Source organism: Protomyctophum bolini (assembly GCF_963924005.1).
Source record: "Protomyctophum bolini genome assembly, chromosome: 5".
NCBI lineage: Eukaryota > Metazoa > Chordata > Actinopteri > Myctophiformes > Myctophidae > Protomyctophum > Protomyctophum bolini.
The window spans coordinates 46,220,146-46,237,321 of NC_137866.1; the positions used below are offsets into that span (position 1 = coordinate 46,220,146).

At 45.0% G+C, this 17,176-nt stretch overlaps 3 protein-coding genes across 3 annotated transcripts; all 3 read left to right on the forward strand.

Annotated features, from left to right (window-relative positions):
* Window positions 1-1,197: 1,197 nt before the first annotated feature.
* Window positions 1,198-6,310, forward strand: LOC308315151 (leucine-rich repeat-containing protein 9-like; the record flags this gene model as incomplete). The annotated part of the gene is made up of 3 exons (XM_080762990.1): window positions 1,198-2,099; window positions 2,802-5,137; window positions 6,300-6,310. The coding sequence occupies exons 1-3, from the start codon at window positions 1,213-1,215 to the stop codon at window positions 6,308-6,310; spliced, it is 3,234 nt and encodes a 1,077-aa protein (XP_080619116.1). The 5' UTR covers window positions 1,198-1,212.
* A 2,093-nt stretch (window positions 6,311-8,403) lies between these two features.
* Window positions 8,404-10,083, forward strand: LOC308315152 (solute carrier family 41 member 1-like; the record flags this gene model as incomplete). Its single annotated transcript, XM_080762991.1, has 1 exon — window positions 8,404-10,083. One exon carries the CDS (start codon window positions 8,404-8,406, stop codon window positions 10,081-10,083), a length of 1,680 nt encoding a protein of 559 aa, XP_080619117.1.
* A 4,184-nt stretch (window positions 10,084-14,267) lies between these two features.
* On the forward strand, window positions 14,268-15,353 carry LOC308315153 (COP9 signalosome complex subunit 3-like; the record flags this gene model as incomplete). Its single annotated transcript, XM_080762992.1, has 1 exon — window positions 14,268-15,353. The coding sequence occupies exon 1, from the start codon at window positions 14,271-14,273 to the stop codon at window positions 15,351-15,353; it is 1,083 nt and encodes a 360-aa protein (XP_080619118.1). The 5' UTR covers window positions 14,268-14,270.
* Window positions 15,354-17,176: the final 1,823 nt, after the last annotated feature.

A 17,176-nucleotide genomic window follows, 5' to 3' on the forward strand; every position in this document is an offset into this window, starting at 1 on the left:
TCACAGTTAGCTTGGATTACAGCAATTCTGTGGAAGTGGAACAGCAGTGAAATCCACACAGTTCCACTGGCATCGATGTACTAGCTTGCGGTTTCGTCAGAAAACAGCATGGACATTCAGTGGTTCAATTTGTGTAGTGTGTGACGTCATATCAGAACTCTGGTCAGATAGATATATACATTGCTGTTGATGTTTTTAAACACTGACTTCGTCCAAGGATGATAAAAATAGAAAATAAAAGACAGTGAGACAAAGATTGAGATTGAAAGAGAAAAAAGGTACAAGCTGGTAAATTTGCAAATGCTGAGAGACTCAGCATTTGAGAGACAAGTAGAGTTTCACATAACAACATTTAGATTTTTTTTTAAATATATATATATCCATATTATATATAATTATTAATCCAGGTGGAGCACCATGGACTGGGGAGAGGAATCCAAAGACGATGATGCACTTTTCAAGGCTAGACTGAAAGAGAGTAACATACCTAAAAGCCTAACAGATGAAGAGATGGGCGATGAATTCTACATGGATAATGCTCTGCACAGACCTAAAAGCCTAACAGATGAAGTAATGGGGGATGAATTCTACATGGATAATGCTCTGCACAGACCTAAAAGCCTAACAGTTGAAGAGATGGGCGATGAATTCGACGTGGCTAATGCTCTGAACGGGTACAGAAGACTAACAGTTGAGATGGGCGATGAATTCTACATGGATGATACTATGAACAGGCCTAAAAGCCTAACAGTTGATGAGATGGGTGATGAATTCTACGTGGCTAATGCTCTGAACACGTCTAAAAGCCTAACAGTTGATGAGATGGGTGATGAATTCTACGTGGCTAATGCTCTGAACAGGTCTAAAAGCCCAACAGTTGGTGAGTTGGGTGGTGAATTCTACGTGGCTAATGCTCTGAACAGGTCTAAAAGCCTATCAGCTGAAGAGATGGGTGATGAATTCTGCATGGCTAATACTCTGAACAGACCTAAACACCTAACAGGTGAAGAGATGGGTGATGAATTCTGTGTGGCTAATACTCTGAACAGGCCTAAAAGCAGAACAGATGAAGAGATCGTCAAAGAATTGCGTGTGGCTAAAACTCGGAACAGGCCTAAGAGACTAACAGATGAAGAAATCCTCAAAGAATTATGCATAGCTAATGGGATAAATTATTACACAAAGGATTTTAGCTCAATTGCTTCCCTGGAGATGTTCTTCAATGGTTTTCCCAGGATGGCTGGGCTTTGCCACTTTACAAGGCTCTGCCAGCTTACAATAGTAAATCAGAGCATAATAAAAATCCATGGCCTCGAATGTTGCCCCCTGCTCAGAGAGCTTTGGGTGGTCGAATGCCGACTGAAGGAGATATCTGGGATACAAAATTGCCTTTCCCTACAAAAACTCTATCTTTATGATAATCAGATCAGTGAAATTGAGAATTTAGAGCTGCATGTTAATCTTCAAGTGCTGTGGCTCAACAATAACTACATAACTGATATTGGGGGTCTGAATGCACTTAAAGAACTGAAAGAACTAAACCTAGCTGACAACTGTATTGAAAACATTGGTCATAGCCTTGATTTGAATATGAACCTTCAACACCTTAATTTAACTGGGAACAAAATCAGCTCCTTTAAGGAGCTTACCCTGCTAGCCAATTTGCCACATCTCATAAAGCTAGAACTGAAGTGCCCCCTGTCAATCCCCAACCCGGTGTGTCTGCTCTTTAACTATGCAACCCATGTCCTTTACCACCTGCCTCGCCTCCGGCGACTCGACAACTATGATGTCTCGAGCAAGCAAGTGAAGCAAGCAGCCGAGTTCACAGTTATGAAAAAGATGATGTATTATAACATGCGTGTCTGCACTTCTCAGAAGAGGAAACTGGCAGAGATCCAGGCCAGTCTTCTGGAGCAGAAGAACACTGTGTCAGAACTGCCTGTGGAGCGCATCAGGGCACTACTTTATGCTATCAAAGGTCTGGAGTGTGAATTCTCGGATAGGCTACACTGCTGCAAGAAGTTACGCTGCAAGATGGAAATACTGAGGGGGAGGCTTGAACATTGGGACAGGAAGTTGGAAGAGATTGAAACCTGGTATAAGCACAGATTGTCACAAACTACTAGCAGGAATGTGTTTATGGTCAACTGCCTGTTGATAGAGCTGAATACTTTGGGAAATGTTCGTTTTGAAGAAGGTTGCTCTGCAGACCCTTGGTTCATGTCCTGCCATGATCTTGTGCAATCCCGCTTTTCAGCTCCAGACTACTTGCATCATGGCATCACCGGTGTCAAGGTCAACCACATTATCCGCATCCACAATCGCACTTTGATGCTTCGGTTTGATGACAAACTTCATAGCCTCTTAGAGTTTGAAGGATTATTCTCCATGTTCTCGCAAAACTCTAAACAACGACTGGACTACTTGTTTTACGAGTCTGTCCCTGAATGTACCACGGAGCAGAATGGAACTTTATACATTGCAGAAGAAGGTTTTCAAAATCCAGAAATGTATAAGGCCTTAGGCAGAGAGGGTGCTGTGCCGTTATCCAATAGCCTATTTGTGGCTGAACAGCCCAGAATTGAGTATGCACAGCGCCACGCCAGTCAGAGCTCCTCCAGACTAAACAAGGATACTGTCCCTTTCAGATATGGTCAGATCATTCTTGCCAAAGTATTCTTTGGTCGATACTTCCCTGTCCAGGAGGGAGACCCAATAGACAGCAGTTGCTACCCCAAAGCCCACTCGGTATATCGTAGTGTGCACAGTTGCTGTGCGGCATCAATTCTCACACAAAGTCAATGGTTTGTGTTTGACCATGAGCTGGTCTTGCCCGAGTACATCATTGACTTTGAGTATATCACCCAGGACCCAGCTCCGCCTGCCCTCCCTAGCCTTGGCATGGATCGAGATCAGATCCTCCTCGACGAGAATGCCATCAATATGGAACCTGTGCTCAAACCTCGGCCCAGGATGTCCAGCCTTGATGAGGAGATTCTGCTTACAGTGACGAAAGCTGATGCACTCAGTCAGATCACTGTACTCAATCTCAATGGCAACAGCCTGAATAAGCTAACGGAGATCTCCTGCCTGCAGGCACTGCGGCAACTGACTGTCAGCTTCAACGAGCTCACACACCTAGATGACATCTCCAATATGCCCAATCTGGAGTTTGTGGATGCCAGCCATAACCACTTAGTCACCCTGGATGGGATGAGGGGGCTGGGACAGCTGAAAGAGCTGGACCTGAGCTGGAACCAGCTGACAAAAGCACGGGAGGAGACGACTATGCTCAGAAAACATGCCCCCTCTCTTCAGAAACTGGACACTCGGCACAACCCTTGGCAGAGGCCGGAGAGAGTCAGAATGACCATATTGGGTCGTCTCAAGGACCTAACACACTTGGATGATATATTGGTGGAGGGTAATGAGAGGGTTGCTGGCTCCATAATTAACCAGTCATCTATTCTAGCTCACTGTCGTACAGACAGTGATCAACCATGCAGCCTCAGCCTGCTTTCAACAGCTCAGCTCCTATGCCAAATCAGCCCAGCACCCTGGGACCTGAACAGAGAACCAGATCCTGGCTGGATGTACAAGATCACAGCCCTGAATCTTGACAGCCAAGGGATCTCCAGGCTGTCAAACCTGGATAAGTTGATCAGCTTGCGTTGGGCTTCCTTTAACAACAACAACATTTCTAAACTGGAGGGACTGGACAACTGCCTGCGCCTGGAAGAGCTGTCCCTCGATGACAACTGTATCACCAGTATGGATGGGCTACCCAAACTGAGTCACCTGACTAAACTCAGTTTGAATGATAACAAGCTGTCTCGTCTGGAGGCCTCTGTCCTGGGCCACCTTCCTGTCCTACACTTCCTGTCCGTGGAGAGTAACTACATCAATTCCATGTCTGGCATCCAGAAAGCCCGTTCCCTCTTTATGCTTTTAATTGGCAACAATCATATTTGCACCACACGAGACATCTCACATTTGAAGCCACTGAGAAAGCTTGTCATTCTCAATCTTCATGGGAACCCTTTCGTGGAGAAAACAGAACACTATCGTATTTATATGGTATTCCAACTGCCCTCCTTAAAAGCACTGGACGGTATTCCAGTGGACGTCACTGAGAAGGAGAATGCAAAGGATGTGTTTGGGGGCCGTCTGACTCCAGACACAATTGCGGAGAAGCTGGGCCACTCAAACTACTCAGATATTACTCACCTCCGTCTTCGATCCTACTCCATTAGGGTAGTGGACCTGGCTCCGGCAGACCTCTTCGAAAACCTGCATCATGTCAACTTTGATCACAACAACCTCAAGTCATTTTCAGGCCTGATTGACCTGCCTAAGGTCAAGGTTCTCTCTCTGAATCACAATTCCATTGATTCTATCCTACCCAGACAGCAGATTCAGGCACACCTGACCAACAGACAGGTGTTATACCAAAAAGTGACCTCCAGTGGATATGGTCAGCAGACCAAGGGCAGCAGAGATGGCCCGACGGAAAGCTTGGAACCACTGATGGGCAGCCTAGAGGTGCTACATTTGAGTCACAATGGCATCTCCAATATGGCCAAGCTACAGCTCAGCAGGTTCAAGAATCTTAAATCACTCTTCCTTGAAGGTAATGATATCAGCCAGGTGGAGGGCTTGGAGGGGTTGCGGAGCCTCAGGGAGCTGGTGCTGGACAGGAACCGTATCAAGGCCTTCAGTCATAACTCCTTCATAGGCCAAACAGCACTGGTGGAGTTGCGCCTGGCAGAGAACCGCATCCGAGAGCTAAACTATTTGGATCCAATGGTTGAACTCTGTCGCCTGTTCCTTGACAAGAACTGTCTAAGGGACGTAACAGAACTTGACAAGCTAGAAATCCTTCCCTCGCTGACTGAACTCTCTCTTACTGAAAATCTGGTGAGCAGACGCTCCGTACACAGAATTGCGCTAGTGCAGCGTCTCTCCAAACTGCAGGTCCTGGATGGAGTAATGGTCACCCACGAAGAGAGGGCCGGGGCTGAATTCCTCAATACGGACACACTGTGCCCTTCAGCCTCTATGCCTACACTGGATATGTCTCTGCCCGTAAATATGTCTCTAAAGATGACAAGCCTGAGTGGGGGACCGCAGAAGGGTATGTCAGAGGAAAGAACCCAAAAGCAGATGACAAAGTTAAAAGTCTTAAAGCCACCAACCAAATCCAAATCAAAAAGACAATTCCAGATTCAAATTTTAGGGCAAGAGGGGCCAAAATAGGAAGCTCGGGCATGCAAGCTAAGACAGTAAAAACAAAACAAACAAAATAAAACACCTAGTATCTGACAGAGAACAGAGGAAGTAAATACACATAGTTGTATGAGGGAACAATCAAGCACATGTTTAGGAATGCAGAGCTGACCAGATCTGACTGGTCGAGGTGAGGTGCAACGATTGGTAGTGAGCTACAGGACGGACGAAGGAGTGGAGACCAAGCCCCCAGGGAGGCTCTCCAATGTTGAAGCACTCGGCCCTACTGGTTAGAGGGTGAACTGCAGGCAGACCCGTGGATTCATGACGAGGAAACCCTGTAGCAGCTGGGGTTTAACATTGAGTGCTCGCTTGCACTTCCGCATTTGATCACCAAAATGTGGTGGTCAAATGCGTAGAGCGTTCTTCCGGGTGCTTCAAAACGCCACTGAGCAACTTCCGAGAATAAATATTATCCACATTTATAAACAATTACATTGTACTAAATGTATATGATTATGAATGACTATGGCTTGATCTCTCGATCATTATGTATTATTTGCTATTGTGTTTGTATCATAGGGGTGATCTCCCTCAGCCATGTACTATGGTGTTTAGGAGCGATAGGATCCTTTTTGAGCGGTGCAGCCGCTCCAATGCACAGCTTTGTGTGTATGTATGTCTGTCCGTTTAGCACGGAATGTGGTCATATGATTGGACATTGTGTTGTTTACGTCATCAGACGTCATCATTGTGATGAAAGGCACCACTCACTTCACACAAGTGTGATTTTTTGTGAATCGCTTGCTCTACTATATGAGTTTCCATTATCGTCACTATTAGTTTTTTCTTATGTCGATGATGATTAGGACCCTTGTTTCATTTTTATTATATTATTATTTATTTTTGAGAATCGCTAAATAGAAACACTGACGTACCGCTCCAAAACAACCACTGCAGGGTCCTAGTGCCGGTAAGTATTAAGCATTGGTATACATTTTATTTATACGTCACTTTTAAACATGTTTGGAGTCATTAATGTCTCCTCTGGCTTTTGTGTTTCACCCCAGGCAGTTTTTAAGTTGCTTGATTCAGTATTTAGACATTTTATTTTCATTTTATCATTGTCCACCGACCACCTTACGTATACCAAACCCATTGCAACTTCAAACTCCATTTTAACCATGTTAGATTAATCAAAACCACCTGTCATTGGTAAAGTTCTCCTAATACGTGAGGGGGCTGTGTATTTTCAATTACTTTTTTCATTTATTTTATTTATTTTTGATGGGCTATGCACAGCTTTGTGTATTTGTAACACGAAATGTGATGATTTGATTGGCTGAGAACGGAATGTGATGATTTTATTGGCTGAGCACGTCTGATGATAAGAGCGCCCCTTACTTCACACAAGTGACTTTCTTTTTTTTCCCTGAACTTTTTCCCATTCCCCAAAAAAAATTATTGAAAAGATACGGCCCCCTCACTTAGAAAGACAATATCAGACACCAGAACCAAGGATGGGTGTTTTCACTGAATCTAACAATCTTACAATAAATGCACCGTGCACTGCACATTTCTGTACGTATATGTGTACATCTGTCAAATTCGACACACGCATTCCACACCACCACAGGGAGTGCAGTGCTCGGCCTTGAGTTGGTCAACATATACGGTTGTCCAGAACCGCCACAAAAGGCTCTGGTCAGGCTCTGCCGGTGGACCTAATGAGCCTCCACACCTGTAGAATTCCTGCAGGCTCTGCCTGAGCCAATTGATTGCCATGGCAACCTGCCTGAGTCTCATCCATATATATGAGACTCAGACAGACAGACGGTTAAAACAGGTGCTTTGACAACGGGTATTTTATACTGGAGTGAGGTATGCATTCCCGATTATCATTGTTCCCAATTTGCATCGTTCCCAAGTATAGGCCCATGCCCAGTGCACAGTGAGTGGTTCATTAATTAAAATGGAGATTGAGGGCGGAGATGATGTTTTCACCAATGTTTGTCTGCCTGTCTGTCTGCATCTAATCTCGCAAACTAGCAGCAGTTCAGTTTATAGGGCTCAGGAGGGAGAGCAGGTCGTCCAATGATCCTGGGTCGGCGGTTCGAATCCCGGCTCCTCCTGTCCACATGTCAAAGTCTAAAGGGTTATTTCTAAATAAGTAACGGTATAACCTAAACTGTGCCTTAAATCAAATTGTAGACTGACACTGAACAGCCATATGCTGTGGTGATACAAACACAACATAGGTTGCCAATTTTAAATCTTAGTTGACCGCTAAATAAACATATGATCGACCACACTGTAGTATTATTATACACATTATGAAAATATACATGTATATTTAAATCATTTTCACAGTTTTTATGACCATAAGGCTACATTAATTGTGGTTCGACGCAGCGAAACAGACTTGTAACATTTTGCTAAAACAATGGTTTGCTGCAGAAAACAAAGATATTACATTACACGCAACTACACGTATCTCGCCCGCTTACTTAAAGTTAGGATCAATGAATCAAAAGCACATTTTATTTCAATGGAAAACAACAGCAGACAATTTCTTTCTGTTGGAAGTATGTGTGCCAGAGAAGGATTCGCAGGCAAGATTGTTAAATGAACTGCATATAGGCACCTGCACAAATTGCCATTGTTAGGCATCCAGTGACAGTTTGTTACAGTATATGAGTGACATCTGTCTTTATATACACACATATATATATATAAAAATATATAAGGTGTCGTAGAAACCTTTACGCATCAAAGTTATTCCGATGATGACAGAGAGCGTCAGTGGCGGGGTGAATGACAGCGAGTCAGAGAAAAGTAGACAGAGCATGCGAGAACTTCTTGCAGCCAGTCTATACAGCACCACTTCAAGGTCCCCAGACGGGTTAGATCTCACTACCTTGGACAGCTTCCGTCATATAGAACTTCTTGCAGCCAGTCTATACAGCACCACTTCAAGGTCCCCAGACGGGTTAGATCTCACTACCTTGGACAGCTTCCGTCATATAGAACTTCTTGCAGCCAGTCTATACAGCACCACTTCAAGGTCCCCAGACGGGTTACATCTCACTACCTTGGACAGCTTCCGTCATATAGAGCGGAACTGAACAGTCCCCACTGGGGTCAGGTCATGCTAACTTGGACAAGGGCATCTCCATGGCTCCCATCACACCCGTAGGGGCAGAAGGGGCAGATGCTCCTTTGCCCCAGACCACAAGTTGCCCTCCAACCCTCCTTCAGCCTACACCACCACCCGCCACAACCTCTCTAGACATCAGCATCTACATGTCCGCTGGGGGAATGGATAAGAAGAATGAGGGAGTGGAGCTGATGCCGACCTTCCTCAACTCGAATGGATCTGTTCAGTCGGCCATCCTTGCCAAGCACCTGGACGAGGTCAGACGTGAGAACACCCCTGAAGGAGCGTACGAGCTCACAGAGGTCACCTCTGTCATGGACAGAGCAATTGAGACTGATGGCGACAACAACTGGTCAGAGATAATAGCGAACGCCAGCCAGAGCAACGAGAGCGTTGTCACCGGCACCACCGACCAGAGCCCCGAACCACCGGTTCGACCTGCACCGAGGTCTCTGAATGAGACCTCCTTTACTATCCTTTACCAGGTAGTGTTTCCATTCCTCTTGGCCGGGTTTGGGACCGTGGCAGCGGGGTATGTACTAGACATCGTGCAGCACTGGGAGGTGTTTACAGACGTGACCTATATCTTCATACTGGTTCCAGGGCTAATGGGGCTCAAAGGTGATTTGGAGATGACACTGGCCGCGAGACTCTCGACAGCAGCGAACATTGGTCAGATGGACATGGCTCAGGACATGTGGAAGAGAATCATAGGCAACATGGCCCTCATCCAGGTCCAGGCCACGGTTTGTGGTTTCGTCGCCTCTATAGTTGCCGTTATTATTGGCTCCATCTCAGAGCAACAGTTCAGGCTGGGTCATGCCGTTCTGCTGTGTGCGTCCAGTGTGGCCACTGCGTTCATAGCCTCTCTGCTGCTAGGGCTGATGATGGTTGGTGTGATCGTTGCATCCAGGAAGGTGGGGATCAACCCTGACAATGTGACCACACCCCTGGCTTCCAGCCTGGGAGACCTGATCACTGTTTCTCTGCTGGCAAGCATCTCGACTGGACTGTACAACATACAGCTGGAGAACAGTTACTATGTCAACACGTTAGTGTGTGCACTGTTCGTGGCATTGTGTCCATTGTGGGTGCTCATCGCAAGTCGTGTCCCCTCCACCAGGGAGGTGCTTTACTCTGGCTGGAAGCCTGTCATCATTGCTATGATCATCAGCAGCATTGGCGGTCTCATCTTAGAGAAGACCGTCTCCAATCCGAACTTCGATGGTATGGCTGTCTTCACTCCAGTCATCAACGGGGTGGGAGGAAACCTAGTTGCAATTCAAGCCAGTAGAATCTCCACCTATCTGCACATGAACGGCCTTCCGATGGGAGACCCGAACCACAATGCCAGGAGGTGCCCCACACCTTGCACCACCTTCTTCAGTTCGAAGTTGAATTCTCGTTCGGCCCGTGTGCTCCTTCTCCTTGTTGCCCCGGGACACCTGGTCTTCCTCTACACCATCACCAGTCTGAAGGGAGTTAACCCAACGTTTACCTTCGTCACCTCCTACTTAACTGCGGCACTTCTGCAGGTGATGATCCTGCTCTACTTGGCCAACTGGATGGTCAACTGGCATTGGGGCCATGGGACAGACCCTGACAGCAACTCCATCCCCTACCTAACAGCCATTGGGGATCTGCTGGGGACAGGCTTTCTAGCCCTGTGCTTTTGGATCCTGTTGTTTATTGTGTAATTCTGTGCTGTTTTTAATGTCCTGTAATATCCTGTGGCTTATTCGGGAATAAACACGAAGATGCTTCAGCAAGGCATCTGGATGAGTATACTTCAACAACAGCATGCTAGAATGGAAACAACACACTGAAGACGACGGGCCATGGCGACCACCAGATTCATTTCATCAGCGTTCACCCTCCCATATATGAAACTGCTTTATTTTGTTATTCTACTAAATAACAGTATAGGCTACTTTTTTGTTCGTCATTATCGTTATGTTTTCATTCGGACAATGATTTTTTTATTCTTGGTAATTGCACATTGTCTGCTCTATTTTAGTAGGGCCAGTTCCATTCCTCAATATTTTCAATGACTCGAGCCTGTGATATAAAGTATAACTTTACTCAAATTCAAACCTCCCATTCAATGTCGATAAATGAGGATAACATCACCCGCAGTGCGATGGGAGGAGCTGAGGATGTAACTTTTACCTCTACCCCCATCATGATTGCGTGGCCACGCACAGCTCAAACCTATAGAAGTCAAGTTAGCCAGGAGTGGAGCCTGTAGCTTAATTTGACTCAACACAGGGACTTTCACCTGGCCCGGACACATAAAGGATTGACAGCTCTTTCGTGATTATGTGGGTGGTGGTGGTGCATGTGGGCCTGGCTGGCTGCTGATAAATGTTTTTAATTCCCAAAACGTGAATATGGGTTAATGATGCAGACTGTGTTGAGTCAATCATTATAGGCTCCTAAAGAACCCTAAAACTAACCTTAATCCTATTTGAACACATTGAATGCCTATAGGACATGCATACACGTCCTATCAAATAAAAACATAGGATAACTAGGACATGTATACGCGTCTTAAGGTGTTCTATTGATTAGTGTATAGGTCCCGGTCCTATAAGCCACATCTCGTTAGCTCTGGAATGCTAGCGCGATGTAGACGGACAATGACCCGAAAATCTAAAAGGCCTCGCCCATTGAGTCACGGTCTGTTTACCTTTTCCAGATGCTTTTATCTCAGATTCTAATCCCAGATTCTGATTCTAATCAAAACGAGCAATTTGTTTACGGCTGATTTTGGCCACGGGTGCAAGCTTTATGTTTCGGGTGACTTAGATATGTGATCCGATCCGGTACTTTTTTCCTCAAGCAAATCCGCTCAGAATAAAAGGCATTGGCAGGGGCGAAGTAATTCATTAATACCTCACAAAAACCTATGCCTTATTAACATAACCCTAACCTCACAAAAATATACCTAAATCTAACCATAAACCCGGCCTAAACCTAACAACCAGTAAGACTGAAAACAACAGAGCTTCTTAATACGGCACAGTTAAGAAGCAGGAGTTAAACTATTAATATGGTGTCCGTGAGCTCAGATGTAGAGTTGCTGGCCGGCATCATATATGCAGATCTAGGTGATGATCCAGTCATATATAGGTCAGATCATATTTGAACTGGGTCCACACCCTGACAAGAACTTGGAATTCACCATTTGTCAGCCTTCTGACTGGTCCCTGACTGACTAACCAGCAGGCTCTTTCTGCCTTGTTCCGCCCTGGTATCGCCTTGTTTGTGTTGAATTTGCTAAAACATAGTTAATAAACATCAAGCTGCAGAGGCTTTGTAGCCAGTTCCACCACAAGGCTCCTGAAGGAAGTATAGTGATCAAAGAACTGTGGCTGAAACTGTGGCAGCCTGTGGTGGGCCAACCTCGGCAGAGGGTGTCTTGTGATAAGTGGCCGAAACATCCAATGAGGTCGGGGGCCGGGCACACAACTGAAGATGTGTCGTAGCCTACTGGTGGCACCACGTGATCATTGACAATTCCACCCATTCAATTGTTGTGCTGAATATTTAGGGGTCTTTAACAACCAGCCCTATTAAGAATCCTCAGGGAAAAAAACTAAAAACAAACATGATATGCCCAGTCACCATGCTATGATGCTGCATTGTTCCTTTTTACTGACAGGTTTAAATTTAGAATTGAATACACAGAATATCAATACAAATCAACAGATAAATATGTTATTTCAATGGTAGTGGATGGAGAGAAAGGCGTTTTGTCCTCAACTACAGAGCATCAGAGAGGGTTGTGCAGACAGCCCAGTGCATCAGTGGATGTGTGTGCTTCCCTCCATCTAGGACATGACATATAATGGATTTGTGTCAGAAAAGCCCATAGAATCATCAACGATCCTACTGTACCTGTGGTGGAACATTTCACTTAAGATAAAAAATAAAATTCTACCTTCTGAGGACAAGACAAATGATAAAACAGTGTCAAAGTACTAAATAACTGTATTCAGAGCTGTTCATATATAGACAGGGCAGTATAGCAGCAGAGTAACTGCGCTCTCATACAAGCTGCAGACTCTTGTACCCCTGGGTTGCTTGCTACACTGTTGCTATGAAATAACTATAGACTATAGGTACCAAACTGCCACTATACTTGGCCTGTCGTGAACAACAATACCAGGATGTAGTAAATCAACCCATGACACATCTTCTTGGGAGTACAGGAGAAGTAGTAGTAAGTAGCCGTGACTCAGCAGCTTGATGTACAAGTACACACCCTGGACATAACACTAGTATGTCGTAGGGCCACCAGCTCAGTGCCCTTGTGGTTACAGTGTCCACCCTGAAACTGGGAGGGTGGATTTTATACCCGGTCGAGTCATACCAAAGATTTAAAAAAAATGGGACCCAATTCCTGAATGCTTGATATGCTTGACACTCAGCATCAAGGGTTGGATATGTGTACAATTTTAATTACGGTCCCCTGAAATTGCACGAGCAGAACATTGATTTTAAAACTAGAAATGCACTCTGACGAGCTGCCAACTTGCGCTTCGCACACAAGTTGACCATGAATGGCCTACTAGTGCGCGAGCAGAGCACAACTTATCTCTGACTCTTGTCAACTTACTGTCCCTCCCTCTATAAAATATAACAAACTAGAAAAAGTGCCCCTCGATCGGGGCACAGGTCTCCACCATGCAGGCCAGGTCAGGTTGTGGCCTCCTGGTGGCGCTATAGGCAAATGTGAAAAAGGTGCCATTTGAAGGAAGCATGAGTTCAAGTCTGTTGCTCTCCCCTTGTCCCCCATATATGGGGACTAGGTTGGTGGAGGGTGTGTAGAGTCCAGGATCACATTAGATAATTGACACAGGGGTGAAAAATGGGTTACAAAATCTCTGGATAAATATTCTAGAAAAAAAAAAAGGATGGAATATGAAATATCGGACAGATCCATCTTTAGCACATGACTATAGAGATACTGTGTAACGATTTGCGGGATGTTTAGACAAAATCTGGAATATGGCATATATATGCAGCATAGGCTATATTCTGCATATACTTGCCATATATTGCCATAATATGTTAAAATATTTCTAATAAAACCATAGCACCACCATTAGACTTTTCATGTCGCGCACCCCCTAGAAGGTGCTCGCTAACCTCGCCTCACCAGGCTTTCCACCGCCTCGGAGGAAAGCCTGGTCTCAGTTTCAAAAGTCCGTATGATCCGAGCTGGGGCCGGATGATGTGGTTACGTCATGTTGTAGTATTGTTTTGTAGTCGCCAGACAGGATGAACAGGCGGCGACAACTTCCTTTTCCCTCTCAATAAAAGCTCTCGCTTACGAGAGCTTTTATTGCTTTTATTCAAACAGGAAGCAACAAACAGCTTCCTGTTTGTTGTAGGCAAACCATTGCCTACAACATGACGTAAGCATATCATCCGGCTCCAGCCCGGATCATATACCGAAATGAAATGGTGCCCAGGCTAGGTGCTCGCGCACCACAAGGGGTGTACGCACCACAGTTTGGGAACCACTGGTCTAACTCATGTTGATCAGGACCCTCAAGGAAGAACTGCAAATGGGCGTCTGTGCAAATCAGCGTTGTTAGGCATACTCAGCAACCGTTTGTGTTGTGTTTGACGTCAGACCAAGTATCCAAGTGTATAAAAGATTTCACAGTGCAATGCACTACCTCTGTTTGTAACGACTGAAATACTAATAATGACTAACGGCCTGGATTCCTTTGTGAACTATGTACAGCAGTTTGCCGCGGACAGAAAACTCGACAAACTCTATGAGTACATCAAGAAACAATCGGAGGTGCTGCAGAGACACATAGCCATCCTGAACGATGTGATGGGAGTCCTGGACATGAAGGAACACTCCATGGGGGTGCTGGCTGTTCTCGTTACCAAGTTCTCCATGCCAAGCATCCCTGACTTTGAGCCGCTCATGTCCAAAGTCCAGCAATTCCTGAGTGTCTGCAGTGAGGACCACATCAGAGAGGCACCGGACATATTTGCTACTCTCTGCCACAAATTGACAACTGCCCTCATAGATCGTCAACAGCCGCTGCGGGGGATAGCCTTAATAAAACAGGCGATAATTAAAATGCAGAACAGCCCGAGCCAACTTACCTCGGTTCATACGGACCTGTGTACCCTGTGCTTGAATGCAAAGTGTTACAAGCCGGCCCTGTCCATACTGGACCAGGATATAATGGAAATATGCAAGGAGAAGTCAAAATACGACGGCAAGGACTTTCTAAAGTACTACAACTCCGGGGGTATGATTTACATTGCTCTGAAAAACTATGAAAGAGCACTGTATTTTTATGAGCAGGCATTAACCATTACAGCCAGTATAGTGCACCCCACCATGAAGGAGGCCTATAGAAAGTACATCCTGGTGTCACTCATACTCCATGGCAAAGTGCAGACGCTGCCCAAATACACTGCGCAGATCGTTGTGAGGATCAAGCCCTTTTGCAGCGCGTATCACGACTTGGCCCAGGTGTACACCACCAACAACCACGCTGAGCTCCGCAGCCTGGTCAACAAACACAGCGATACGTTCAAGCAAGACAACACCATGGATCTGGTCAAGCGGTGTCTCTACTCCCTCAACAAGAAGAACATCCAGAGGCTAACAAAGACTTTCCTGACGCTCTCCCTGCAAGACATGGCGAGCAGAGTGCAGCTGTCGGGCCCGCAGGAAGCTGAGAAATATGTCCTGAACATGATTGAAGACGGCGAGATCTATGCCACCATCAACAAAAAGGATGGTATGGTCCGCTTCCTTGACAACCCCGAAAAGTACAATAACCCTGCAATGCTCCACAAAATCGACCAAGAGATGATGAAGTGCAAAGAGCTGGATGAGATACTAAAGCGAATGGATCAGGAGATCACAACGACCGAATCATTTGTGCGAAAGAGTATGGGGAATCAGGAGGAAGATTGGAAGTAAAGGTATAGCGAATGGACATAAAGATCCTGTTTTGTTCAAGACGCACTTGCCAGGAAAGAACCAAATTAACGATCCTCATTCTGCATGTTTTTGGCGGTCCGTAGCAAAACATCAAGTTACTACTTGAGAGGCACAGAGGTGGGAAGGAAGAAACAAACTTTTTTTTTTTAATGCTGTGGCTCTCTCTAAGAGGAGCGTGCACGTCTGCATGTGAGACGTCTGGAAGACAGGTTTCTTTGTCTGCCTAACCAAGGCTAATAACACGAAACCCCTGGAACGATCAGCACCATGTATCTTGTGCATGGTTGCCACAAGGTCAAGGAGGCTAAAATACAATAATGGAAGCAAATGGGTGTGGCTCAGATCAGTCTGAAACCTTGCCCAAATATAGTCATACGTCAGATCAGTCATAGATCACTGAGGTCACAAACTGGCCACATGGAGTCTGAGAACCACTCGTAGCCACACCATTATTAGACATTAGGACGGTGGCTTTGCAGGGGGTCCTAGCTGTTTATACGAGGGTCTGGTGGTGTGTTTGCAAATTGCAAGATTAGATTTTTAATCAATATTATAATTGTACAATAATATAATGGATATAAAAATATATATAATTTTACCGTCACCAATTAATGTATAGGCTATATAAAAAAGGGGCTTGGATAGTCTGAAACCTTGCCCAAATTTGGAATCATATATATACGTCATAGACAACTGATGTCACAGCATCCGAAGTCCTCCATCTAAATTGGAGCCTTGCCGTTCGCACGGGGATTTCAAGATCCTCAAGATCTTGGCTCTGCAGACTTCTAGATAAGTCTGTAAAAGAGGTTTGGTGACTTTGGTCTGTGTGTATATAATATGGTCAGTGCCAGATTTATTGTGAATACTGCCAGAAGGCCACACACTTTTCTTTCTTTTTCTTTTAAGTATTCAACTCAATATATTCAAGGTAAGGGTGACACCCCTTACCTTACTGTGTGTCCAAGTCTGACTTCTCATTTTGCCTTGGAAGGACAAACACATTAGGGCTCCGCTTTTGCGTCGATGGTTAATCAGTCTGTCTGTGATTTATCTATAAACAATGAACACTCAGCCATACATTATGCCTTACATAAGTGCTGGTCATAATGCATAAGCCCAGTGGAACAGCACATTTAGAATGCTTCATAAATGTGAATGCATTATGACCAGCACTTATCAATTATAAGTTATAATACTTCACGAACATTGTTACAAGTTGTTGCATAATTCAACTGTTAATGCCTTATAAGTGCATTATAATGTATAGTTTTCCATCATTAGAATACTCGAGTCGAGAAGCCTTCATATACAATGCATTTAATCTGTAGCCTACTGCACTTTTCATTCCAAAGATAATCTACAGAGTAAATGAAAATACATAGAGAAAAGAAACTCACACCTGTGTGAAGTGAGGGGCGCTCTTAACTTCATACATAATCTCATTCCGGCCAATCACAAGTTGCATCCTCACCTTCGAATGTTTGTGTTTATGTAATGTTTGTGTTTACACAAACACTCAAAACTGGCCATTCATTGTCAATGGCATTGGAGAGGAGAAGAGGAGAGCAGGTTCACAGGGGAGAGAATAAAGCACAGTAACGGCGTGACATTTAACTGTCTAACTCTAAGAACTGAGGACCTATGTCCCCCTCCTTTTAATACTCTATGCCCATGTCTGGCAGTGGCTGTCACAACTTTAACAACATAGAACTGGGAGACAGGTGCTGTGGAGCCCTCTAGTGGCGCTGAAGTGCCAGAACACCCACAGCATACAGATGTGAAGTCGAGACATAACAGTT